The following is a 21897-nucleotide window of genomic DNA, read 5'->3' on the forward strand; positions in this document are numbered from 1 at the left end:
ATTAAATGACTTATTGTCATCCAGCTATGATCAAAGAAAGGAGACTAGTTCCCTTTAATTCTAATTAGTACATGTCATGTTAAAATAAGAGTTCTTTATTTGCTTGAACAGAGTTCAGGGAGAACTGAATAGCAGAAAAAATTATATTTTTATGTTTACTAACTTTTAGTTTCCTCTGAAATTCTCCATATTTCATTTATTTAAAAATACTATTCTGATAAAGGGCCCATGTATTTCATCAGATTTTCAAAGAATTCTACCACATGAAAAATATTAGGAACCCTTGTTATAGACCAGACTTCCACTTTACCTATTAGATTATTGGATTATTATCTTTAGGTCTAGAAGGGAACCTAAAATTCAAGTAATTACATTTCCTTCAATTCACAAATGTAAAAATTAAAGTTCTAGGCCTATAAATGACTTTCTTCCACACAGGTACAAAGATAATCTTAGTCACATAAGTGTAATGGGCTGAGGTTTGAGTTGATGCACTGAGGTCCCAAGTACGTGAGGCTAAATAGTAATTGGACTATACTCTATTAATATACATGATTGGATAAAGAATGGTCCCTGCCCACTCCCTGTGCAAGTCCTGATGTGTTGGACAGGAAATGACGATTTTGGTGGGTGGAGGCAGAGAGAGGAAGAGGAAGAGAAGCTGGGAGAGATTGGGTCTGGAGTCTATTCTCCCGGCTGCTGGTCATGTGGCTGCGGGTCTAGCTAGCTTCTTGACTCAGCTGCACACATTGCTATCGCCGATTCTCTTCCACCTCCAATCCTTCTTCACTGAGAATAAAAACTGACGATTTTCCCCTAACCTGAACTCCTGACTCCTGCTGATTTAAAAATACACATAAGGATAAGAGTAGTTTGCCTAAATGTTTTGAAATGATATTAGAATTCCTTAGTCCAAAACATCATTTACCTGTATTAACTCTGTATTATTTCCTAAAATAGAAATAAGCATGGACCAACATAGAATGGAAAAAATCTTAATTATAACCTTATATTTCTTTGTATCATCTTAGAAGGCTAATATCATAATTTCAGATTATTAATCTGACTTGTAAAATGAGGAAAAAATAATAGTCATCACTATTATCTTTTTTTGTGAAATATATTGCTCTCTTTGAGACATGGCTACTTTCTATTTTTATTAATAGTTATTATGCTCATTTTTTAAATTGTATATTGCTTTTTTTTTATTAAGACCTATCCATAAATAATAGTACGATATTGGAGAAGAAAAAGCTACCAAGATATTAATGATAATTTAATTTGTTTTCATAGTTATGAATTTTCTTTCTTTTAATCTGCCCTTTCCACTTTGTTTAAAGTCTTCTTGTCTACTCATGACATTTTGCACTTCAGTGGATCTTTAAAAAACTTATTAGATATGTTTGTAATCTTTTGTATGAAATAATCTTACCTTAAACCCTCTTTTGTTACTCATATCATTTTCCAATCTTGCTTTATAGTTTCAAATACTTTCTCGCTTTAGGTTTTCCCAAGAGTGGTGATTATGATTGGATCAATTTTTGCTATTTTCTTCACAAATATACAAATAAAATCTTATTTCCCTTGACTAGCTTTGTCAATTTTCTCTTTGTTTTTCACGACATATACCACTAAGATTTTATTTTTGACAATCTAAATCAAAGATTAGACATTTGTATTTTATATCCATATAGTTATTGCCATTGTATGTTACTGTGATTAAAGGAAAATATGATGAATGTATCTGTAAGAAGGACTGTGTCTTTCCCTTGTGTTTAAAAAAAAGGAAAAAAAAACTTTTTTTCTTAAACTTATGCTATAGTTTATCATTCTTTGTAGTGCTAATTAACCTTATAATATTCTTTTTTAAAACTCACGATCAAATTCTGTAGAATTTGAATAGAAAAAATATTTTTAAATATTTTTACATAAAGACAAAATCAATTTTCTGGCTCATGATATACCAGTATGATATTTAAAAACAGTTCAACTTTAAGATATGTAAGGTCCTAGCACACAACATATCTTAACCAAACTTTAGAACACACAAATATATAAATGTAACTGGACAAAATTCTCAGAAATGCCGGTTATTTTCAACTATTTTTCAGAAGGAAGATTTCCAGTACTTGTTTTTTATCTGTTCTTCTATTGTTCTTTAGTCTGCACCCTTTTTCCTTTACCTCATGTCCACTGGGACTTTGTTAAGTGAAAGGCAGAACAGAGTACCAACTAAAGGACTTGCCTTGCAGTTACAGGTTCACTCTTCTCTCTAAAATGTCCTGCCTTTATGATCTTTTGAACCTCTGATTTCCCCAGACAACTCTCTAGGGCTACAAGTTATAAAGTTCCAATTTCTATCAGGTACAGAGATTTTTCTATAGGAAACCAGAAGCATGTTTTGCCTAGGGCAATTATACACAAAGCTGTAGTAGTGATTAAACCGACTACTCAAGAACTAAAGGATCTAGAGCTAAGCAGTAATGTGTGTATATTTGAGGCTTGCATTAAAGAGGGCTGAAATCCACTTTGAGGGCTGTTTCTGTATACTGTAAAAGTCACCCAGGGCAAAGATTGACTGAGGCCAGTGAAAAGTGAATTTCCCAGCATGTGATAAAACTTTGAGGTATATCCCGCTAGGGATTCACCACCAAAGGGGAAAGGAGTCAGAAAGTAAGCAATAAGGGAAATGAGGAGGAGGAAAAGGCTAAAATTACCAAAGATTTTAGAACAAAGAAAGCTCAGTTTAAAAACCGTTAGCAAAGCAGAAAAGTCAACAAAGAAGATAACCTCCAGGACATCTAAATAAGTCCAAACATCCCTGAATAAATATTGTGAGACAAAGAAAATGAATTAACTTTTGAAAAGGCATAGCACCTTATGGATTCCCAACAGATCATTGAACCACAGTAGATATTGCTGAATGATTCAAAAGAGAAATAAGAATTGTAAGAGCATAATTTATGGCATGTGTAACAGAAATAATTGTCAGGATAGAAAAATTTGAATCCATGGTATCAAAATTACTCCAAAGAAATGAGAGAGAACAACTAATTGGTACTACAAATATATAGAAGCAAATAATAACCTTGAAGAAAAGAAGCGAAAAAACAATGTTAAAAGAGCATACTTATGCAAGCAAAACATTAATCTCAAAGATAAAATGCATGGAAACTTAAGGATCATAAAACACAAAAGACTAATCAAGAAATGTGAACATTAGAAATAATACAAGAAAACTTCCCAGAACTTCGAAGCACAGAAAACAAAGTGCTAATCAAAAAACATCTATAAATCACTTCTAGAAAAAAAGGAAAAACATTAGTGACAGATAATAAATTCTGCAAGAAAACCAAGAATCTTTCAAACATAAAGGAAAAGAAATTTGAATAACAACTTGTGTATATCCATCAGAAATCACAGAAGGGAATGGAACACTGTGTTCTGAAGAGTGAAGAAGTTCAACATGCAACCCAAAGTGACACACTGTGCAAACCTGAGTCTAGTCATCAATGAAAAAACATAGACATTCAGTGAAAGAGGCACTTGAAGCAATCCTCTCTACCCTCAAACAAAACCCCAGATGTGAGCAGAAATATTATAAAACATTGGATAACTGAAAACACAAGAAAGGTAAATAAATATAATAATCAAAGAATAAATTACCCTGGGAGATGGGGGAAGGGAACCAAAACAAAAAACATTAACAATAACAATAAACTGCAGAAGGTCCATTAGAATATTATTTTCTAAAAGTATGCAAGGAAATGAAAGGTGAAAATTGAACTTAAAAGAAGTAATATTAGAGAAATAGGTCTGAAGCACCAACACCTGGCCTACAGGTGAATCAATTTTTTGTTGTTTATTAAGCTGCAAATGAGAAGTCACATAAAAGGGGAAAAAGAACACTGAAGGAAATGTGTAATGTATCTTGTTTGAGTCTGAGTTAAACAATGAAGGAAAAAAAATTAATGTTTCATTCTCTCAGTAAGAAGAGGAGGAGTTACAAGAAACGAGGTGAGATTGCAAAGAGAGGGATTAAAACAGTGAATAAGAAGGGGAATTCTCAATTTAATCACATGAAGGGGCCCATAACAGTCCTATGGAAGAGGATAGAGAAATAGTCTATAATGAGAGGTAGATATATTATAGTGGGTATAGTCTGGAGAGATTTTAGTGCTTAAATAGGTAGATGCTTTGGGAAAAAGGGAATCAGAATTCCTATAAGTAACTGATATTTTAAAAAAGAGAGAGAGAGAGTGGGAGGGCATGAATCTGGAAAGGAAATATCATGGCAAATGGGAAAGAAAAAGAACTATACAATCAAGAATGCAGAAAAATTTCTATCATGAAGCAAATGTCTATCCTTTTTATCTCCTCAGGAATACATATTTTCTATGAGTGAAACACAACAGAAAAAAAAGGGGGGGGGAGGAAGGGCAAAATTTGCAAGGCAATAATAGAATAATAGAAACAATAGAAGAGGAAACTCAAAATAGTTGCTTTGAAAACTTTTATTACATGAAAAACATAAAGGCAGAGAAGAAATAAGTTTAAGAACTATGGATCAAAGGATAAAAGTCTAGAATAGAAAGGGAAGAAAGAAGAGAATAAGGGAATGAAACTTGTTTTGGAAAAAGAAATAGAAAAAAGAAAAGACTACCAAAAGAAGTTGATGTGGAGAAGTCAGATTTTACTTGACCACTTAACTGAAGAAAAGGAGAACTAAATAATGATCTAAAAGAAAAAAAAGAAAAATAAAGTCATAAGTAAAACTCCCAAGCTAGGGGAAAGAATAACAAATGGGGAAGAGTAGGGATAAGATAGAGGAAAAGTGAGCCTGTGGGAATGAAGGTAATTTTAAAAATAGATTAAGCAAAAGTAACCAAAAAGAGAAAGTACTGTCTTTATAGAGGAAGAGAAACAACAAGAACTACTGCAACTCCTAATCTGGAGACAAGAAGGAGGGAGAACAATCTTAGATACAAATGTAGAAAAGTATATATTTAAATGTGATTTAAACTGTTCAGTAAATCAAGAATAATATATTGAATAAAGAATCAAAACTACTGGGTGTGGTGACTCACATCTAATTCCTACTTGCCTTGGAGACAGAAGTTGGTGGAAATCCTGAAAGTTCAGAGTTGCACTGGATCAAGCCCATTGGGTATCCTCACTAAATCTTGTTAAGAACCTAGAAACTAGAGGCCCACTAGACTTCCTTACTGGGGATAACCTGTCCCGCCTTAGAAAGGAAACGGTCCAAAACCCCCATGCCCATAATAAGTGGGAATAAATCCATGAGTAGTCCCTGTAGTTCAATTGTGGATGAGATATGAACAACTAATTTTTTTTTAAGTTCCCAATTCTATCCTTTATTGGAAACACACTTAAAAAACAATGAAGAATTTGAACAAAACTTATTGGGCAGCAGATGAATCTTAAAAAAGTAGAACTAATAATTATGCTATCAGACAATGAAAATAAATATGCACAACTTAAAAAATATAGGCAAGGAAATTGTTTTTTAAAATGTAGTTTAAAACTACATTAAACATTTTAATAGCAAACCAATAATATTGTTAAACTTATATGCTTCAAATGTTAGCATGTAAAATTCTATAATACAAATATATTAATTACAAAATAAATATTAAGCATAAATGGCAAATTATCATTTATACACCATAATGATACAAATAGTTTGTTCAAAGGTCAAAAACAATATAAACTCCAAAGGAGACAACAGTGAATCCTAAATAATTAGGCAACCAAGAAGAAATCATAGAAACAGTAATTATGTGAAAGAGAATAATAATAATAATGAATGAATATGTTATAATTTCTAACATGGGAGCTAAAGCAGTCCTTAGGAGAAAAATTATATCCTTGAAAATATACAATAATACAATAGAAAAGGAGAAAATTAAGGAAGAAAACAAAATTTTATTACCTATTATATGCCAGGTACTATGCTAAATTCTTTACAAATTTTACCTTATTTGTTCCTCACAACAATTTTGTGAAGGAGCTAATCTTATTATCCCCATTTCATAGTTAAGGAAACTGAGTCAGACAGTGGGGAAAATGACACAAAACTACTGCAAGTCTGAGGCTGGATTTGAATTCAGGTCTTCTTGACTCCACTATGAATGTTCTTTATACCTGAGTCCCTTAGCAGCCTCTATTGAATTGAATTTATGTTATTAAAAATGAAAAAGCCAAAGACAGGCAAAGAAGAGATAAACTTAATTCTTATTTGCCAATGATTAGAAAATCAAATGTATACTAATCAAGACAATAGCTTCAGTAAAGTTACAAGCTGTAAAATCCCCAAAAGCTAACTATTTATTTCTAATTAATAAAAACAAAATCCAAGCTTATTTTTCAGTAAAAAAGATGTTTCTTATTAGGCATGGACCCACACTTAACACCGTATACCAAGATAAGATCAAAACGGGTCCATGATTTAGGTGGAACGTAGGATAGTTTATCTCTCAGTTATCTCCTCCTGTGGAGGAGGAAGAAATTTGTGACCAAAGATGAACTAGAGACCATTATTGATCACAAAATAGAAAATTTTGATTATGTCAAATTAAAAAGCCTCTGTACAAACAAAACTAATGCAAACAAGAGTAGAAGGGAAGCAACAAACTGGGAAAACATCTTCACAGTTAAAGGTTCTGATAAAGGCCTCATTTCCAAAATATATAGAGAATTGACTCTAATTTATAAGAAACCAAGTCTTTCTCCAATTGATAAATGGTCAAAGGATATGAACAGACAATTTTCAGATGATGAAATTGAAAGTATTACCACTCATATGAAAGAGTGTTCCAAATCACTGTTATTCAGAGAAATGCAAATTAAGACAACTCTAAGATACCACTATACACCTGTCAGATTTGCCAAGATGACAGGAAAAAATAATGATGAATGTTGGAGGGGATGCGGGAAAACTGGGACACTAATACGTTGTTGGTGGAGTTGTGAACGACTCCAACCATTCTGGGGAGCAATCTGGAATTATGCCCCAAAAGTTATCAAACTGTGCATATCCTTTGACCCAGTAGTGCTACTACTGGGCTTATACCCCAAGGAGATACTAAAGAAGGGAAAGGGATCTGTATGTGCCAAAATGTTTGTGGCAGCCCTGTTTGTGGCTAGAAGTTGAAAACTGAGTGGATGCCCTTCAATTGGAGAATGGTTGGGTAAATTGTGGTATATGAATGTTATGGAATATTATTGTTCTGTAAGAAATGACCAGCAGGATGAATACAGAGAGGCTTGGAGAGACTTACATGAACTGATGCTAAGTGAAATGAGCAGAACCAGGAGATCATTCGCTTCAACAACAATACTGTATGAAGATGTATTCTAATGGAAGTGGATTTCTTTGACAAAGATACCTAATTCAGTTTCAATTGATCAATGATGGACAGAAGCAGCTACACCCAAAGAAAGAACACTGGGAAATGAATGTAAACTGTTTGCATTTTTGTTTTTCTTCCCAGGTTATTTTTACCTTCTGAATCCAATTCTCCCTGTGCAACAAGAGAACTGTCTGGTTCTGCACACATACATTGTATCTAGGATATACTGTGACATATTCAACATATATAAGATTGCTTTCCATCTAGGGGAGGGGGTGGAGGGAGAGAGGGGAAAAATCGGAACAGAAGTGAGTGCAAGGGATAATGTTTGTAAAAAATTATCCTGGCATGGGTTCTGTCAATAAAAAGTTATTATAATAAAAAAAATAAAATGAAAAAAAAAGAAATTTCTTTCCAAATGATTACAAAATGCTTAAAAGAATCTGTGATTCTTTAAGTATACTAAACACACAAAAAAATTTCTATAGATTTAGTTACAAGGTTTTCATTAACAATTTAAATAGCTTGGCGAATATTATAACAGTATTACCAAAGTTAATTTATATTTTAATGGTATATCAGTCAAATTGTTAGTAGGATACTTTTTAGAATTTTATCAAATAATATTCATTTGGAAAAACAAAAATATCTAAAATATTAAGAGAAATGATGAAAAGAAGATAAGGATAAAGGAGAAATAGTACTTTTAGATCTCAGACTATATTATCAAGCAGTAATCATCAAAACCATTTGGCACTGGTTAATAAAATAGAGAAATAAGTCAATGAGACAGATTAAACAAGAGAGAAACACTGAAACTTAATAATCTGTTGCTTAATAAATCAAAAAACACAATTACTTAGGAAAGGCCTCTCTACATCATAAAAACTACTGGGAAAATTTGAAAGCAGTTGGGTAGAAATTAGGCTTAAACAAAACACTTTATGCCATATTCCACAATCCATTCTAAAAGTATCTGTGACTTTAATATTAATGTTCATAATATTAAAAATCATAGAAAAGCAGATCATATGTTTCAAACAGTTATGAGAAGAAGATGTATTCTTAAGACAGAGATAATAGAAAAGAGATAAATAATTTTGATTATATGAAATTAAGAAGTTTTCATACAAACAAAATTAATATATCTAGAATAAAAAAGGAAGTGGTCAAATGAGGGAAAAATCTTTGAATCAATTTTTTCATATAAGAGTTTGGTAAATCAGATGTATAGGCACTGTTTTATATATAAAGATGAAAACTCCTGGTCAAAGGATTAAACAAACAGTTCTCAGAAGAAAACAAAACAACCACATGAAGTAATATTCCAGTCATTAGTAACAAGAAACAAGAATACTGCATCCTATGAATTGGCAGATGCTGAAAAATTGGAATAGTTAATATGAGAGAGAAAATAGGGAGATAGATTCACTAACACATTGTTAGTGGAATTTAAAACCAGTATAGCCATTTTGAAAAGGAATTTGTTATTATGCAAATAATTTGACTGAAGTGTCCATATCTTTTGACCCAAAGATCCCATTGCTAGGCCTATACTCCAAGGAAATCACTGATAAAAAGAAAGCCTCATACCCTAAATACTTAAAAGTATTTTAAGTAATACTTACCTTAAAAGGTAAAAGTACCTCTTTGTAATAGCAAAAGATTGAAAACAAAGTAAATATCCATCAAAATTTTGGGAATGGGTAAATGTAATAGGATATCACTACATTGTAAGAAATGTCAAATATGAATTCAGAGAAGCATGGCATACTATACATGATACAAAAGGAAATAAACAGTGTCGAGACAACAAGATCCACAATTAACACAACAATGTGAATGGAAATAACAATCAAGAGTAACTGTTGCAAAACTACAGAAAACAAATATTGCCCAAAGAAGATATATGAGAAAATATTCCTATCTCACTCTCATTGGTATGGAATAATATGTGATTTCAGATAATTTTGATGAAATTATCACTTCTGCTGGATTTTTTTTTCTTTAAAAAATTATACAACATGGACCTTTAGAGAGGGGGAAACTATGAGAAATTCTTGTAATGGTAAAACAAAACAAACAAATTCTCCCAAGATAAAAGTGAAAACTTATTTAAAAAAAAAAAAAGAATAGTTTATCTGCTTGAATTTCCATTGTTACAATATTATAAAATTATATTCTATTTGAAAATTCTTACCAACAAAAATTACTATGTTTTAGATTAATTTTAAAGTGATTAATTTTGTTTTCCTCCATTATTTCAAGTCCTACTTTTAAATGATAATATAGACATTAAAATAATTCTTTAAATTTCTTTACATTTTTGTAATTCAAAATGGCTAATTCAACTTTATCAATATAACTGCAGTTATAATTCCTTTTATACATTTGAGTTGAATGACACAGTGACTTTCTTACCTAAGAATAACTGGAATGTATATTTACTGGAAAACTTGTTTAATTTATCATGCTTTTTAAAATTTAAAATATTTATTGTTATTTTAAATATTTATTTAATTTAAATATTAAATTAATTAATTAATTAAAAATTAAAATAACAAATAAAATTTGTTAATAGGAATTAAAAGGAGCTAATGCTCTGTCTTTAAGTATGAAATAACTGTCTAGTGCTGTGGTGATAGAAGCTGAGGCAGGCAGTATTTGGGCCTAGATTCTTATGTAAAAATTAATGGGACTAGGTGATTGATAAGATGTTCCATTATAGCCCCAAGACCTATCATGTTGTGTTTGTTTTTGAAAACATTAAGTATGAAATCAGTAGAATTAATCAGTCCCTCTAAAACTGTATTTTCATTTCATAAACGCTTACTATGTTGTTCCTTCCATCATTTTTAATGTAAGAATCTTATTGTTCTAAATCTTTATATAACTATAAAAATCCTGGATAGGAAAATGTTAATTTTGTTTGATGTCTTTTTTTCTCTCTTGTAATTGTTTTTATAGAACCAGCTACTGAACCAACTTTATCTAAAAAATCAGAAGAATCTTTTTATAACGATAGCTACAATCCTTTTAAAGAAGTACAGGGTCCACAGTACTTGAATCCATTTGATGAACCAGATCCTGAACCTGAAACATTTGTAACTATAAAAGATTCTCCTCCTCAACCTACAAAAAGGAAAAATTTAAGACCTGTGGATATGAGCAAATACCTCTATGCTAATATTTCCAAAACTGAAGAGGAAGAGTTGGATGAGTAAGTATGTCACTAAAATTACCACTGGCTATTAAGTAGTCTCTTATTTTGGAACAATTTTGTACATAAAGAACATAAGAATGGACAATGGAGAAAGCAATTTGGAGGCCACCTACACCACAAACTTTCCCCCCTCCCATATCCTCCTTACCTATGAAACAGTTCTTTTGTTACTTGAAACATATTATTTGGGATAGTGATTGACCTAAGGGACTACTTTTCTTACTAAAGATAAAAAGGTATGCAAAGGAACCTGCTATTTTATAGGAATACACATCTTAAATGTATATATACAGATTTATCAAATTATTGATGACCAAAAATACTTTCTCTTCTTCTCCCCCCCCCCCCCCCCCCCACCTTCCTGATGTTGCTAAAAGGAAAGCTATAGCATTTCTATTTAAAACTCTAAATGCATTTTTCCCTAAGGGATGGCAATTGAGGGTACTTACTTGACTCTGTTGATAGGATTATCTGATCAAAGATTTAGAGTTAGAAGGGACTTTGATGACAATCTAATCTAGTCTTTATATTGGACTATATATAATATACACCATGGATTAAACAGACTTTAAAGCATTGGTCTTTCAGCATTGTAACTTATTGCAGTATTGTTTCTGTTTGAAAATGGAAATTAATCTCATAATAAGAGATTGTCTATAGATGAATTTTTATTCACTCTTCATATTTGCTCTTAAAAATATCACAAGTTCAGTATGCATCACAGTGTAATATAACATGAACTTAAAAATCAAATATCCCATTACTCTAATGAATCTGGAATTCATTCACATGGTGGCAATTTTGAAAGATACACATTGAAACCCATCCATTCCTTTTTGTCTGATGCACCTCTGATCTCTGCCCTTCCACATCTCTATCCCAAGGGGTCAATGCTTTGTGCTTTATGGGCTCAGGGACTGTCTTCCTCACATTCTTTTGACATTGTGTAGATGCTATTGTAACATATGCAAGGCTTGTTGTTTTAAAAGCCACTCCTGTTCTTGCTAAGCAACTTTTTAAAACATTCATCCATTTTTCTGATGACATCTTCTATCCTGATTCTTCTATGTATTATATTGTTACTTACTATGTGTATTAGACTGCTCATATTTACTATGCATCTCTCCATTAATTCAGCTTGCCCTCAAGGACCTTGACCATTTTGTCAGCTCTTATTAATCACTTACATTAATCCCCTTTAAACTCTACCTACCTCAGGCTTCTCCAAATTCAGAACAGCAAAGCTATCTCAGACCTGGAAAAGTAATTTGAATTCCTGCAGTGCTCATTTCCCCTTCTTACTCGTCTCTTTCCAGCTGTGGAACATGATATCCTAGATTTTCATTGTGACCATAAACATGGATAGTAGTACCCTTTAATAATATATCTTCTTCTGTCAATAAAAAGTTATCATAATAAAAAAAATGGATTTGAAAAGGGGGGAAAAAATAATATATCTTCCCAGTCCTATCCCCTTGAGGGTATCACACCTGTGCTAAATAAATGCTTTTTTTCCTTTTTTACCCTTTCTAACTTTGTTTGATTTTTGAGCTTAACCCTGCAATATTCGCAATATTCATAATATATTGGGAATCACAAAGTGAATACTTCAAATGGAGAAAAAGAACATACAAATGACTTTGTAACCTCTGTATTTCCTACTCATTTTTCTAGGAATTGTTAGTGTTCTTTGTGGGCTTTTTGTTTGTTTCGTTTTGGGTTTTGTTGTGGGTTGTTTTTTTTTGTGTGTGTGTGTGTGTGTGTGTGTGTGTGTGTGGTTTTTTTTTGGGGTGGGGGAGATTGGTTTGTTTGTTTTGGCTTTCCCCTAGGTTGCTTAGGACTAGAACTGAGGATTGAACATATTATCCTGTCCTCTCTTAGGGCTCTTAGATGAGTTATTATCAAGTATCCTTTCAGCCAGACACTTGGCTTAGACTAAGTGTATAGGCATTTGCAGTCACTCTCACCTTAATTCTCATATGTTTACTTTGAACTTCACTCATGATTAGTGATTTTCTTCTACATGCAATAATTTCTTTGATTTCCTCTTAGCCTGAATGTATTGTTAGGATATGAATAAATAAATAATATTTATTTGGACAAAAATTTAGGTAGAGTATTAATATGAAATAAGCCCATTGTATCTTTATTTGTGAAGCAGACTATGAAGTAGAAAACATAAAATTAATTACCAAAAAAAAGAAAAATTGGTTTTTATACCAAACCATTATTGCCTTTGGCTTCAATATCTTTCTTGTCAGGAAGAAAAAAGTGTTTGCTGGTGGAGGCAGTTTCAAGACTTAGTTGGTATGCTTATTATGGCTCTCAATCAGATAAAATTCTTTGGGAATTTGTTATAATTAGTATTGATACCAATTCTATTCATTTGATTGTTGGTGTTAAATTTGCCAGTGTGGAATTATTTCAATTGAATGCCATATTTTTTGTCACTTTTATTCTTTTTTTTTTAATTTTCAATTAATTTTGTTCTTTGCTATAGAAAGTTAGTTATCTGACTGCAGAATCAGCTGGAAATGACACACATATCAGTAACAAATTTCTGTTCATTAAAATATGTCTGTTTCATCTTGGGGAGAGGTTATTTGATGCTTGCTATGTATCACTTAATTATTTTCTTGACAAAGGTGTGTGTGTGTGTGTGTGTGTGTGTGTGTGTGTGTGTGTGTGATATTCCTTTCCTATCTGTTATCAACTTTTGTATTTTCTCATTTCTTGCACCCGAACCATGTTTTATAATCTCTATTTCTCCATTCTTTCCTGAGTATATCTTTGCAATGAAGCTGCTGAAATGCAAAGCATGTGCTTATTTGATTTGAAATAGTATGTTATTTAGTATTCATAATGTCCTCTATGTCTTCACCTTGGTAATAAAACATAAGCTGCAGTTATTATCTTTGATTTTTTTGTGACTATTCAGTATTAGTACTGCAATAAAATGGTGAAATGGTGGTTTTTATTGCCTTTGAATGCATGATAAAACCACCTCTGCCAGCTACTTTAATTGCCTCTCCAAAGAGAACTTAAATTTTTTTTTATTATAGCTTTTTATTTAGAAGATAATTTAGAAGGGTAATTTTTCAGCATTGACAATTGCAAAACCTTTTGTTCCAACTTTTGCTCTCCTTCCCCCTCACCCTCTCCCAGATGGCAGGTTGACCAATACATGTTAAATATGTTAAAGTATAAGTTAAATACAATATATATATATACATGTCCATACAGTTATTTTGCTTTATAAAAAGAATCAGACTTTGAAATAGTGTACAATTAACCTGTGAAGGAAATCAAAAATGCAGGTGGACAAAAATAGAGGGATTGGGAATTCTATGTAATGGTTCATAGTCATCTCCCAGGGTTCTTTTACTGGGTGTAGCTGATTCAATTCATTATTGCTCTGTTGGAACTGATTTGGTTCATCTCATTGCTGAAGAGAGCCACGTCCATCAGAATTAATCTTCATATAGTATTGTTGTTGAAGTATATAATGATCTCCTCGTCCTACTCATTTCACTCAGCATCAGTTCATATTAGTGTGTCCAGGCCTTTCTGAAATCATCCTGCTGGTCATTTGTTACAGAACAATAATATTCCATAATATTCATATACCACAATTTATTCAGCCATTCTCCATTTGATAGGCATCCACTCAGTTTCCAGTTTCTGGCCACTACAAAGAGGGCTGCCACAAATATTCTTGCACATAGCGGTCCCTTTCCCTTCTTTAAGATCTCTTTGGGATATAAGCCCAGTAGTAACACTGCTAGATCAAAGGGTATGCAGAGGTTAATAACTTTTTGAGCATAGTTCCAAATTGCTCTCCAGAATGGCTAGATATATTCACACAATTCCACCAACAATATATTAGTGTCCCTGTTTTCCCACATCCCCTCCAACATTCAGCATTATCTTTACCTGTCACCCTAGCCAATCTGACAGGTATGTAGTGGTATCTGAGAGTTGTCTTAATTTGCATTTCTATGATTAATAATGATGTGGAGCATCTTTTCATATGGCTAGAAATAGTTTCAATTTCTTCATCTGAGAATTGTCTGTTCATATCCTTTGACCATTTATCAATTGGAGAATGACTTGGTTTCTTATAAAGTAGAGTCAATTCTCTATATATTTTGGAAATGAGGCCTTTATCAGAACCCCAAAGAGAATTTATTAATCACTTTTGGCTTGATTTAATTGTAGTGAGAATGTTAAAATTGCAGGGATTCAGTTCCTGTAGTATTACGGTATCAAATGTCTTGACTCCAAAATATTTCAGAGTGCCATTTTTCTATATTTTTGAAAATATATAGCAGAGATGCTCTGCTAAATGCTGTATTTTTACGGGCTTAATAGCTCACATGATTATCAGACTGTCATGTTAGTTGTCCTTGAAACAGGAGACTCACATCTAAACTCATGGGAATCTCATTAAAGAGTTTCCCCAAAAGAGAAAGAAAATATATAGCAGAATATTATTTGTTCTTTAAATGCTTGACATAATTCACTTGTAAATCTACCTAGATCTAGGATGTTTTTTACATGGGAATTCATTTATTACTTAATTTTTTTTCTCTTTCTGAGATTTGGTTTTGGTTTTTTTATAAAGCACTTTCTTAAAAGAACCTCTTAAGGTTCTTTTTAGCTACATCCTTTGACCCCAGATAGACTCTGCTTTGTAAATTTGTCAAGATGTTCTTCCCTGGCATGGTTATTACCTAGTGTACCATCTTAATTTCAGAAATATATCTCTCTGTACGTATATAATTTCAAAAAAGGTAGAATTCCAAGTGTTTATATAATTCAATTATGGAGTCAGTCTAACAGATACTTTCTTTACTTATATAAACATAAAAAAAACTGATTATAAGGTAGAAAAAGAATAGTCAAAAGGAAATGTCCATTGAGTCATATTTTAGCTTTTTACTAAAGCACTTTTTAGCTGTTACTTAGTTTGGTAATGAACGACAGCACTGTCGTTCAACTTAGAATGACAACCTACTTCTATTTAGTTTGCTTTTCCATTCAAATACTTTAGGTATATAGTTATTACTCAGCACTTGCACCACCCATGAGAAATTTTATTTTGATCCAATGTGAGCTATTTCAAAGAAAATATGTAATGATATGGTGTTCTCTTCTTTAAAATATAATGATTCTCTGGGAACAGGTTTCTTGGGCAGGTAGCCCTAGTATCAGTTCAGATCAATAATCACCCCAAATGCAGCCAGGGATTAAAGTACAGTCTTTTATTGTCTCTTCCAAAATCTTATCTCCTTCACTTGGGGCTCGGCTAGTTTTCTGGAGGCCTTCTCTCTCCTTGGTTCCAAGAGCTCTTACTGCTAGTCCTTTGCCTCCCTTCAGCCTCCAGCCAGCACAAAGGTAGAAAATGGAATGAATCTGTCTTGCCTACGAGAGAGGGCTTGTGGGCTTCTGTATCTCCCAGAGTGCTCCTGACTCTCAATCTCGCAGAGTGCTCTGTGGCCCTAAGAGCTTCTTGCTTATATGAGTTCTCTAAAGGTGTGAACACAAGCATTTGTTTCTATCAGTTTCACTTAGTACCTTGTTTCTTCTGGCCCATAACATCTCCTTGTAAGATCAGATCAATCATACTGAACCATACTAAATTAGATAATTATTGTCTCTATCAACTCTAATGAGTTAACACTTTGTAAGGATTCCAACACTTTAATAAGAGTTTAATTGATGTTTGCATAATAAGATCTTCCTCCTTCCTTCTTCCTTTTCTTCCTCCCTTCCTCCTTTCCTTCTTTTCTTCCTTCCTCCTTTTCTTCCTTCCTCACTTCTTTCTTTCCTCCCTCCTTCCCTCTCTTCCTCCCTTTCTCCCTTCCTCCCTCTCTTCCTTCTTTCCTTTCTCCCTCCCTTCCTCCCTTCCTTCCTTCCTCTCTTCCTCCCTTCCTCCTTCCCTTCTTTCCTTCCTTCCTTTCCCTTCCTCCCCCTCTCCCTCCATCTCTCCCTCTCTCTACTGCCTAACATAGTACATGACACATAAGTACTTAATAAGTATTTTTTGATTACTTGTCTGTGTCTTCTTGAACCCTCTGATCTTATAGATTAACCGTCTCATGTTGTCATAAGCCTTACTGTTTAGAAATAGACTAATTCCATCATTCTTTTAGTTCAAGTTTGATATTATAACTGAGTAAAACCCTGACTAATCAATGAGGGTTTTAGCAAAATGAGGCTTATTTTGCCTAACCCACAAAATATATCCAACAAGCATATATTTTCAGTTAGCTTCTTTGAGTGTGACCTTACATCTCCATACTGGAGCAGTCACTAGAGAAGAATATGTTGAAGGACAGGTCAAACAAAAACTTCTACAAATAGTCAGAAAGAAAGTTCCAATAAAAAAGGAATCATATTCAATATCACAATACTTGGTAGAAACTTCTATTAAAAAGAGAAAAATCTTGAAATAAAATAGAAAAAAGTGCTGATCCTAGAGTCATGGAATGTGAATTCAAGTGCTGGTTCTTATGCACACTGCCTAATGAATTGACACATGGCCTAATGAGTTTACATCTCTGGACTTCAGATTCTTCATTTGATTATGAAAGGTATTAGACTAGATTAGTCATGAAAATCTCAAATAGAAAACAAACCGGGTGCAGGCCACTTATTGATTTAGAAAGCCACATATTAACATTTTGTTGTGTCCCTATTTTTATTTATTTTTTTAAACACTTCCCAATTGCATTTTAATCTGTTTTAACTCTCAGTAGTTTCAAGGACTTCCATTGCTTTTGAGATCTGAGATGTTTAAACATTTGTTTGAAAAGGGCATGTTTGCATGCCCTTTGACCTAACTATAGAGATCTATCCCCAAAAGAAAAACCAAAAAAAATCATATGTACAAAAATACTTATAACAACTTTTTTATAGTAGTGAAAAAAGGAGAGGGGTAACTATAGGGATGCCCATCAATTAGGGAATAGCTATATAGATTATATATGAATGTTATATTGTAATGTAAGAAATAGAATAGATGATTTCAGAGAGAAATGAAAAGACTTTTTATGAGCAGGTGAACAGTGAATGAGAACTAGAAGCACAATTTGTACTAAAACAGTATTATAAAAGTGAGCAATTTTGAAGAAAGGGTAAAATGAGAACATTATACAGCAACACTATAAAGGCAAACAACTTTGAAATCGGTAATAATCAAGTTATCTATTTCAGAGGACTGATGATAAAATTTATTATCCATTACAAAGAGGTGTTGGATTTAAAGGATACAATGAGACAGTATATAATTTATATTTTAAATATAGACAGTGAGGGAATTTGTTTTGCTACAATGAATATTTGTTACAAGTGATTGTGTTTTGTTTGTTCTTCAAAAGATATGAAAGGGAAAAAATGAATTGCTGTTAAAATTTTAAAACAATTAAAGATTAAAAACATTTTTTAAATTTTAAAAGAAAGAGTTCCAATCAAGAATAATTTACCTGTAAAATGTAGGGTAATCCTGGGGGGAAAAGGGGGAAGAAGTATTTTTAGTGAAGTAGAAAATTTTTCAGATATTCTTTATTAATGTGAACTTTGAAATGAAAGTACATTAATAAAGAAAAACTTAAGAAGGCATATGCTTTTGAACAACTGAAGAAAAATTAAAATAGATAAAGTGATCATTTCAGTGAATGAGCTAGCTAACATTTATTTAATGATTATTATGTGCTAGCAATAGCTAGCAAAAACCTGGTAATAAAAATAGAAGCAAAAGAAAATCTCCGATCTCTAGGAACTGACATTCTAACTGAAGAAGACAGTATATAAAAGGGAGCAGAACTACCCAAGTGGAGTCAGGGTTTTCAGGTGAATCCAGGAATTGTTGGCTGAACTGGATTTGAAGTAAAAATCATGCTTTCTCAAATAGAGGATTTGGGGATGAACTCACCATTTAGTGTAGGAGACTATACATACAGACCTTTCCATCTTTTGTAATCTGTGATTAAACTCCTCTTTGATATGTTAAGAAATTCATTTTAATGTCTTTGACTTTTTAGAATATCATATAGTAGTGTTACTAGATTTTCCTTAAAAATGTGGTGGACTGCTGGATCAAAGGGTATGCACAGTTTGATAACTTTTGGGGCATAATTCCAGATTGCTCTCCAGAATGGTTAGATTTCTTCACAACTCCACCAGCAATGCATCAGTGCCCCAGTTTTCCCGTATCCCCTCCAACATTCATCATTATTTTTTCCTGTCATCTTAGCCAATATGACAGGTATATAGTGGTATCTCAGAGTTGTCTTAATTTGCATTTCTCTGATCAATAGTGATTTGGAACACTCTTTCACATGAGTGGAAATAGTTTCAGTTTCATCATCTGAAAATTGTCTGTTCATATTCTTTGACCATTTATCAATTGGAGAATGGCTTGATTTCTTATAAATTAGAGTCAATTCTCAATATATTTTGGAAATGAGGCCTTTATCAGAATCTTTAACTGTGAAGATGTTTTCCCAGTTTGTTTGCTTTCCTTCTAATCTTGTTTGCATTAGTTTTGTTTGTACAGAGGCTTTTTAATTTGATGTAATCAAAATTTTCTATTTTGTGATCAATAATGGTCTCTAGTTCATCTTTGTTCACAAATTTCTTCCTCCTCCACAAGTCTGAGAGATAAACTATCCTGTGTTCCTTAATTTATTTATAATCTCGTTCTTTATGCCTAAATCATGGACCCATTTTGATCTTATCTTGGTATATACAGTGTTAAGTGTGGGTCCATGCCTAATTTCTGCCATACTAATTTCTAGTTATCCCAGCAGTTTTTGTCAAATAATGAATTCTTATCCCAAAAGTTAGTATCTTTGGGTTTGTCAAACACTAGATTGCTATAGTTGACTATTTTGTCTTGTGAACCTAACCTATTCCACTGATCAATTAATCTATTTCTTAGCCAATGCCAAATGGTTTTGGGTGACTGCTGCTTTATAATATAGTTTTAGATCAGGTACAGCTAGGCCACTTTCATTTGATTTTTTTTCCATTAATTCTCTTGAGATTTTCGACCTTTTATTCTTCCATATGAATTTTGTTGTTATTTTTTCTACATCATTAAAATATTTTCTTGGAAGTCTGATTGGCATAGTACTAAATAAATAGATTAGTTTAGGGAGTATTGTCATCTTTATTATATTTGCTCGTCCTATCCAAGAGCACTTAATATTTTTCCAATTATTTAAATCTGACTTTAATTTATGTGGAAAGTTTTTTGTAATTTTGCTCATATAATTCCTGACTTTCCTTTGGTAGATAGATTCCCAAATATTTTATGCTATCAACAGTTATTTTGAATGGAATTTCTCTTTGTCTCTCTTGCTGTTGGATTTTGTTGGTGATGTATAAAAATGCTGAGGATTTATGGGGATTTATTTTGTATCCTGCAACTTTGCTAAAGTTATGAATTATTTCTAATAGCTTTTTCGTAGAATCTCTGGGGTTCTCTAAGTATACCATCATATCATCTGCAAAGAGTGATAGTTTGGTTTCCTCATTGCCTGCTCTAATTCCTTTAATCTCCTTCTCGACTCTTATTGCCGAGGCTAGCATTTCTAATACAATATTGAATAATAAGGTGATAGTGGGCAACCTTGCTTCACTCCAGATCTTATTGGGAAAGGTTCCAGTTTTTCCCCATTGCATATGATGCTTACTGACGGTTTTAAATATATGCTCCTGACTATTTTAAGGAAAAGTCCATTTATTCCTATCCTCTCAAATGTTTTCATTAGGAATGGATGTTGGATTTTATCAAATGCTTTTTCTGCATCTATTGAGATGATCATATGGTTTTTGTTAGTTTGGTTATTGATATAGTCAATTATGCTAATAGTTTTCCTAATATTGAACCAGCCCTGCATTCCTGGTATAAATCCTACTTGGTCATAGTGTATTATCCTGGGGATGATTTTCTGTAATCTTTTTGCTAATATTTTATTTAAGATTTTAGCATCAATATTCATTGGGGAGATTGGTCTATAATTTTCTTTCTCTGTTTTCAACCTACCTGGTTTAGGTATCAGTACCATATCTGTGTTGTAAAAGGAGTTTGGTAGGACTCCTTCAATCCCTATTTTTTTCAAATAGTTTATATAGCATTGGAGTTAATTGTTCTTTAACTGTTTGGTAGAATTCACATGTAAATCCATCTGGTCCTGCTACTACTGGGCTTATACCCCAAAGAGATACTAAAGAAGGGAAAGGGACCTGTATGTGCCAAAATGTTTGTGGCAGCCCTGTTTGTGGTGGCTAGAAACTGGACAATAAATGGATGCCCATCAATAGGAGAATGGCTGAATAAATTGTGGTATATGAATGTTATGGAATATTATTTTTCTGTAAGAAATGACCAGCAGGATGAATACAGAGAGGCTTGGAGAGACTAACATGAACTGACGCTAAGTGAAATGAGCAGAACCAAGAGATCATTATATACTTCAACAACAATACTTTATGAGGATGTATTCTTATGGAAGTGGATTTCTTTGACAAAGATAAGATCTAACTCAGTTTCAATTGATCAATGATGGACAGAAGCAGCTACACCCAAAGAAAGAACACTGGGAAATGAATGTAAACTTTTTGCATTTTTGTTTTTCTTCCCGGGTTATTTTTACCTTCTGAATCCAATTCTTCCTGTGCAACAAGAGAACTGTTCGGTTCTGCACACATATATTGTATCTGGGATATACTATGATATATTTAACATGTATAGGACTGCTTGCCATCTGGGGGAGGGGATGGAGGGAGGGAGGGGAAAAATCGGAACAGAAATGAGTGCAAGGGATAATGTAAAAAATTACCCTGGCGTGGGTTCTGTCAATAAAAAGTTATAATTATTTTTTAAAAATATGATGAACTACTATATTCTATATTCTATAATACTATATTCTAATGGATGTTCCTTCATAGAAATAAATGACTTTCTTTGTTTAACATTGAAATTCCGAGGATTACCCAGTAAATTCCTTTGTGATTAATCATTTTCAATGATACATTGATTTTATCAATACTCTAATTTTAAAAAAATGCTTTTGAAAAATTTCTTGCAGTATGTTATGTATTTGGAAGACCTTTTACTTTCACATCATTTCTAACCTCACAGTCATTTACTTGATTTTGGATGCAATAATGTATTCTTCTAATGCTGCTATCCTTATTTTGACATTAGCACTCTTGCTATTAATATTATAAGGTTATGTTCTTCTTTTAAAATTCATTTTTAAATAATATACTTTCTTCCATTTTTTATCT

The 21897-nt window shown here is 32.6% G+C and overlaps 1 protein-coding gene across 14 annotated transcripts in view; it reads left to right on the forward strand.

The window, feature by feature from the left end:
- The window catches only part of EHBP1 (EH domain binding protein 1), a 444659-nt gene that overhangs the window by 228053 nt on the left and 194709 nt on the right, over positions 1-21897 (forward strand). For all 14 annotated transcript variants that reach the window (XM_031950538.1, XM_031950539.1, XM_031950541.1 and 11 more), the window contains one exon: positions 10341-10593. In XM_031950538.1, the coding sequence (XP_031806398.1) occupies positions 10341-10593 (253 nt within the window). The remainder of the gene's footprint in view (positions 1-10340; positions 10594-21897) is intronic.

Source organism: Sarcophilus harrisii, chromosome 2, assembly GCF_902635505.1.
Source record: "Sarcophilus harrisii chromosome 2, mSarHar1.11, whole genome shotgun sequence".
Lineage (NCBI taxonomy): Eukaryota > Metazoa > Chordata > Mammalia > Dasyuromorphia > Dasyuridae > Sarcophilus > Sarcophilus harrisii.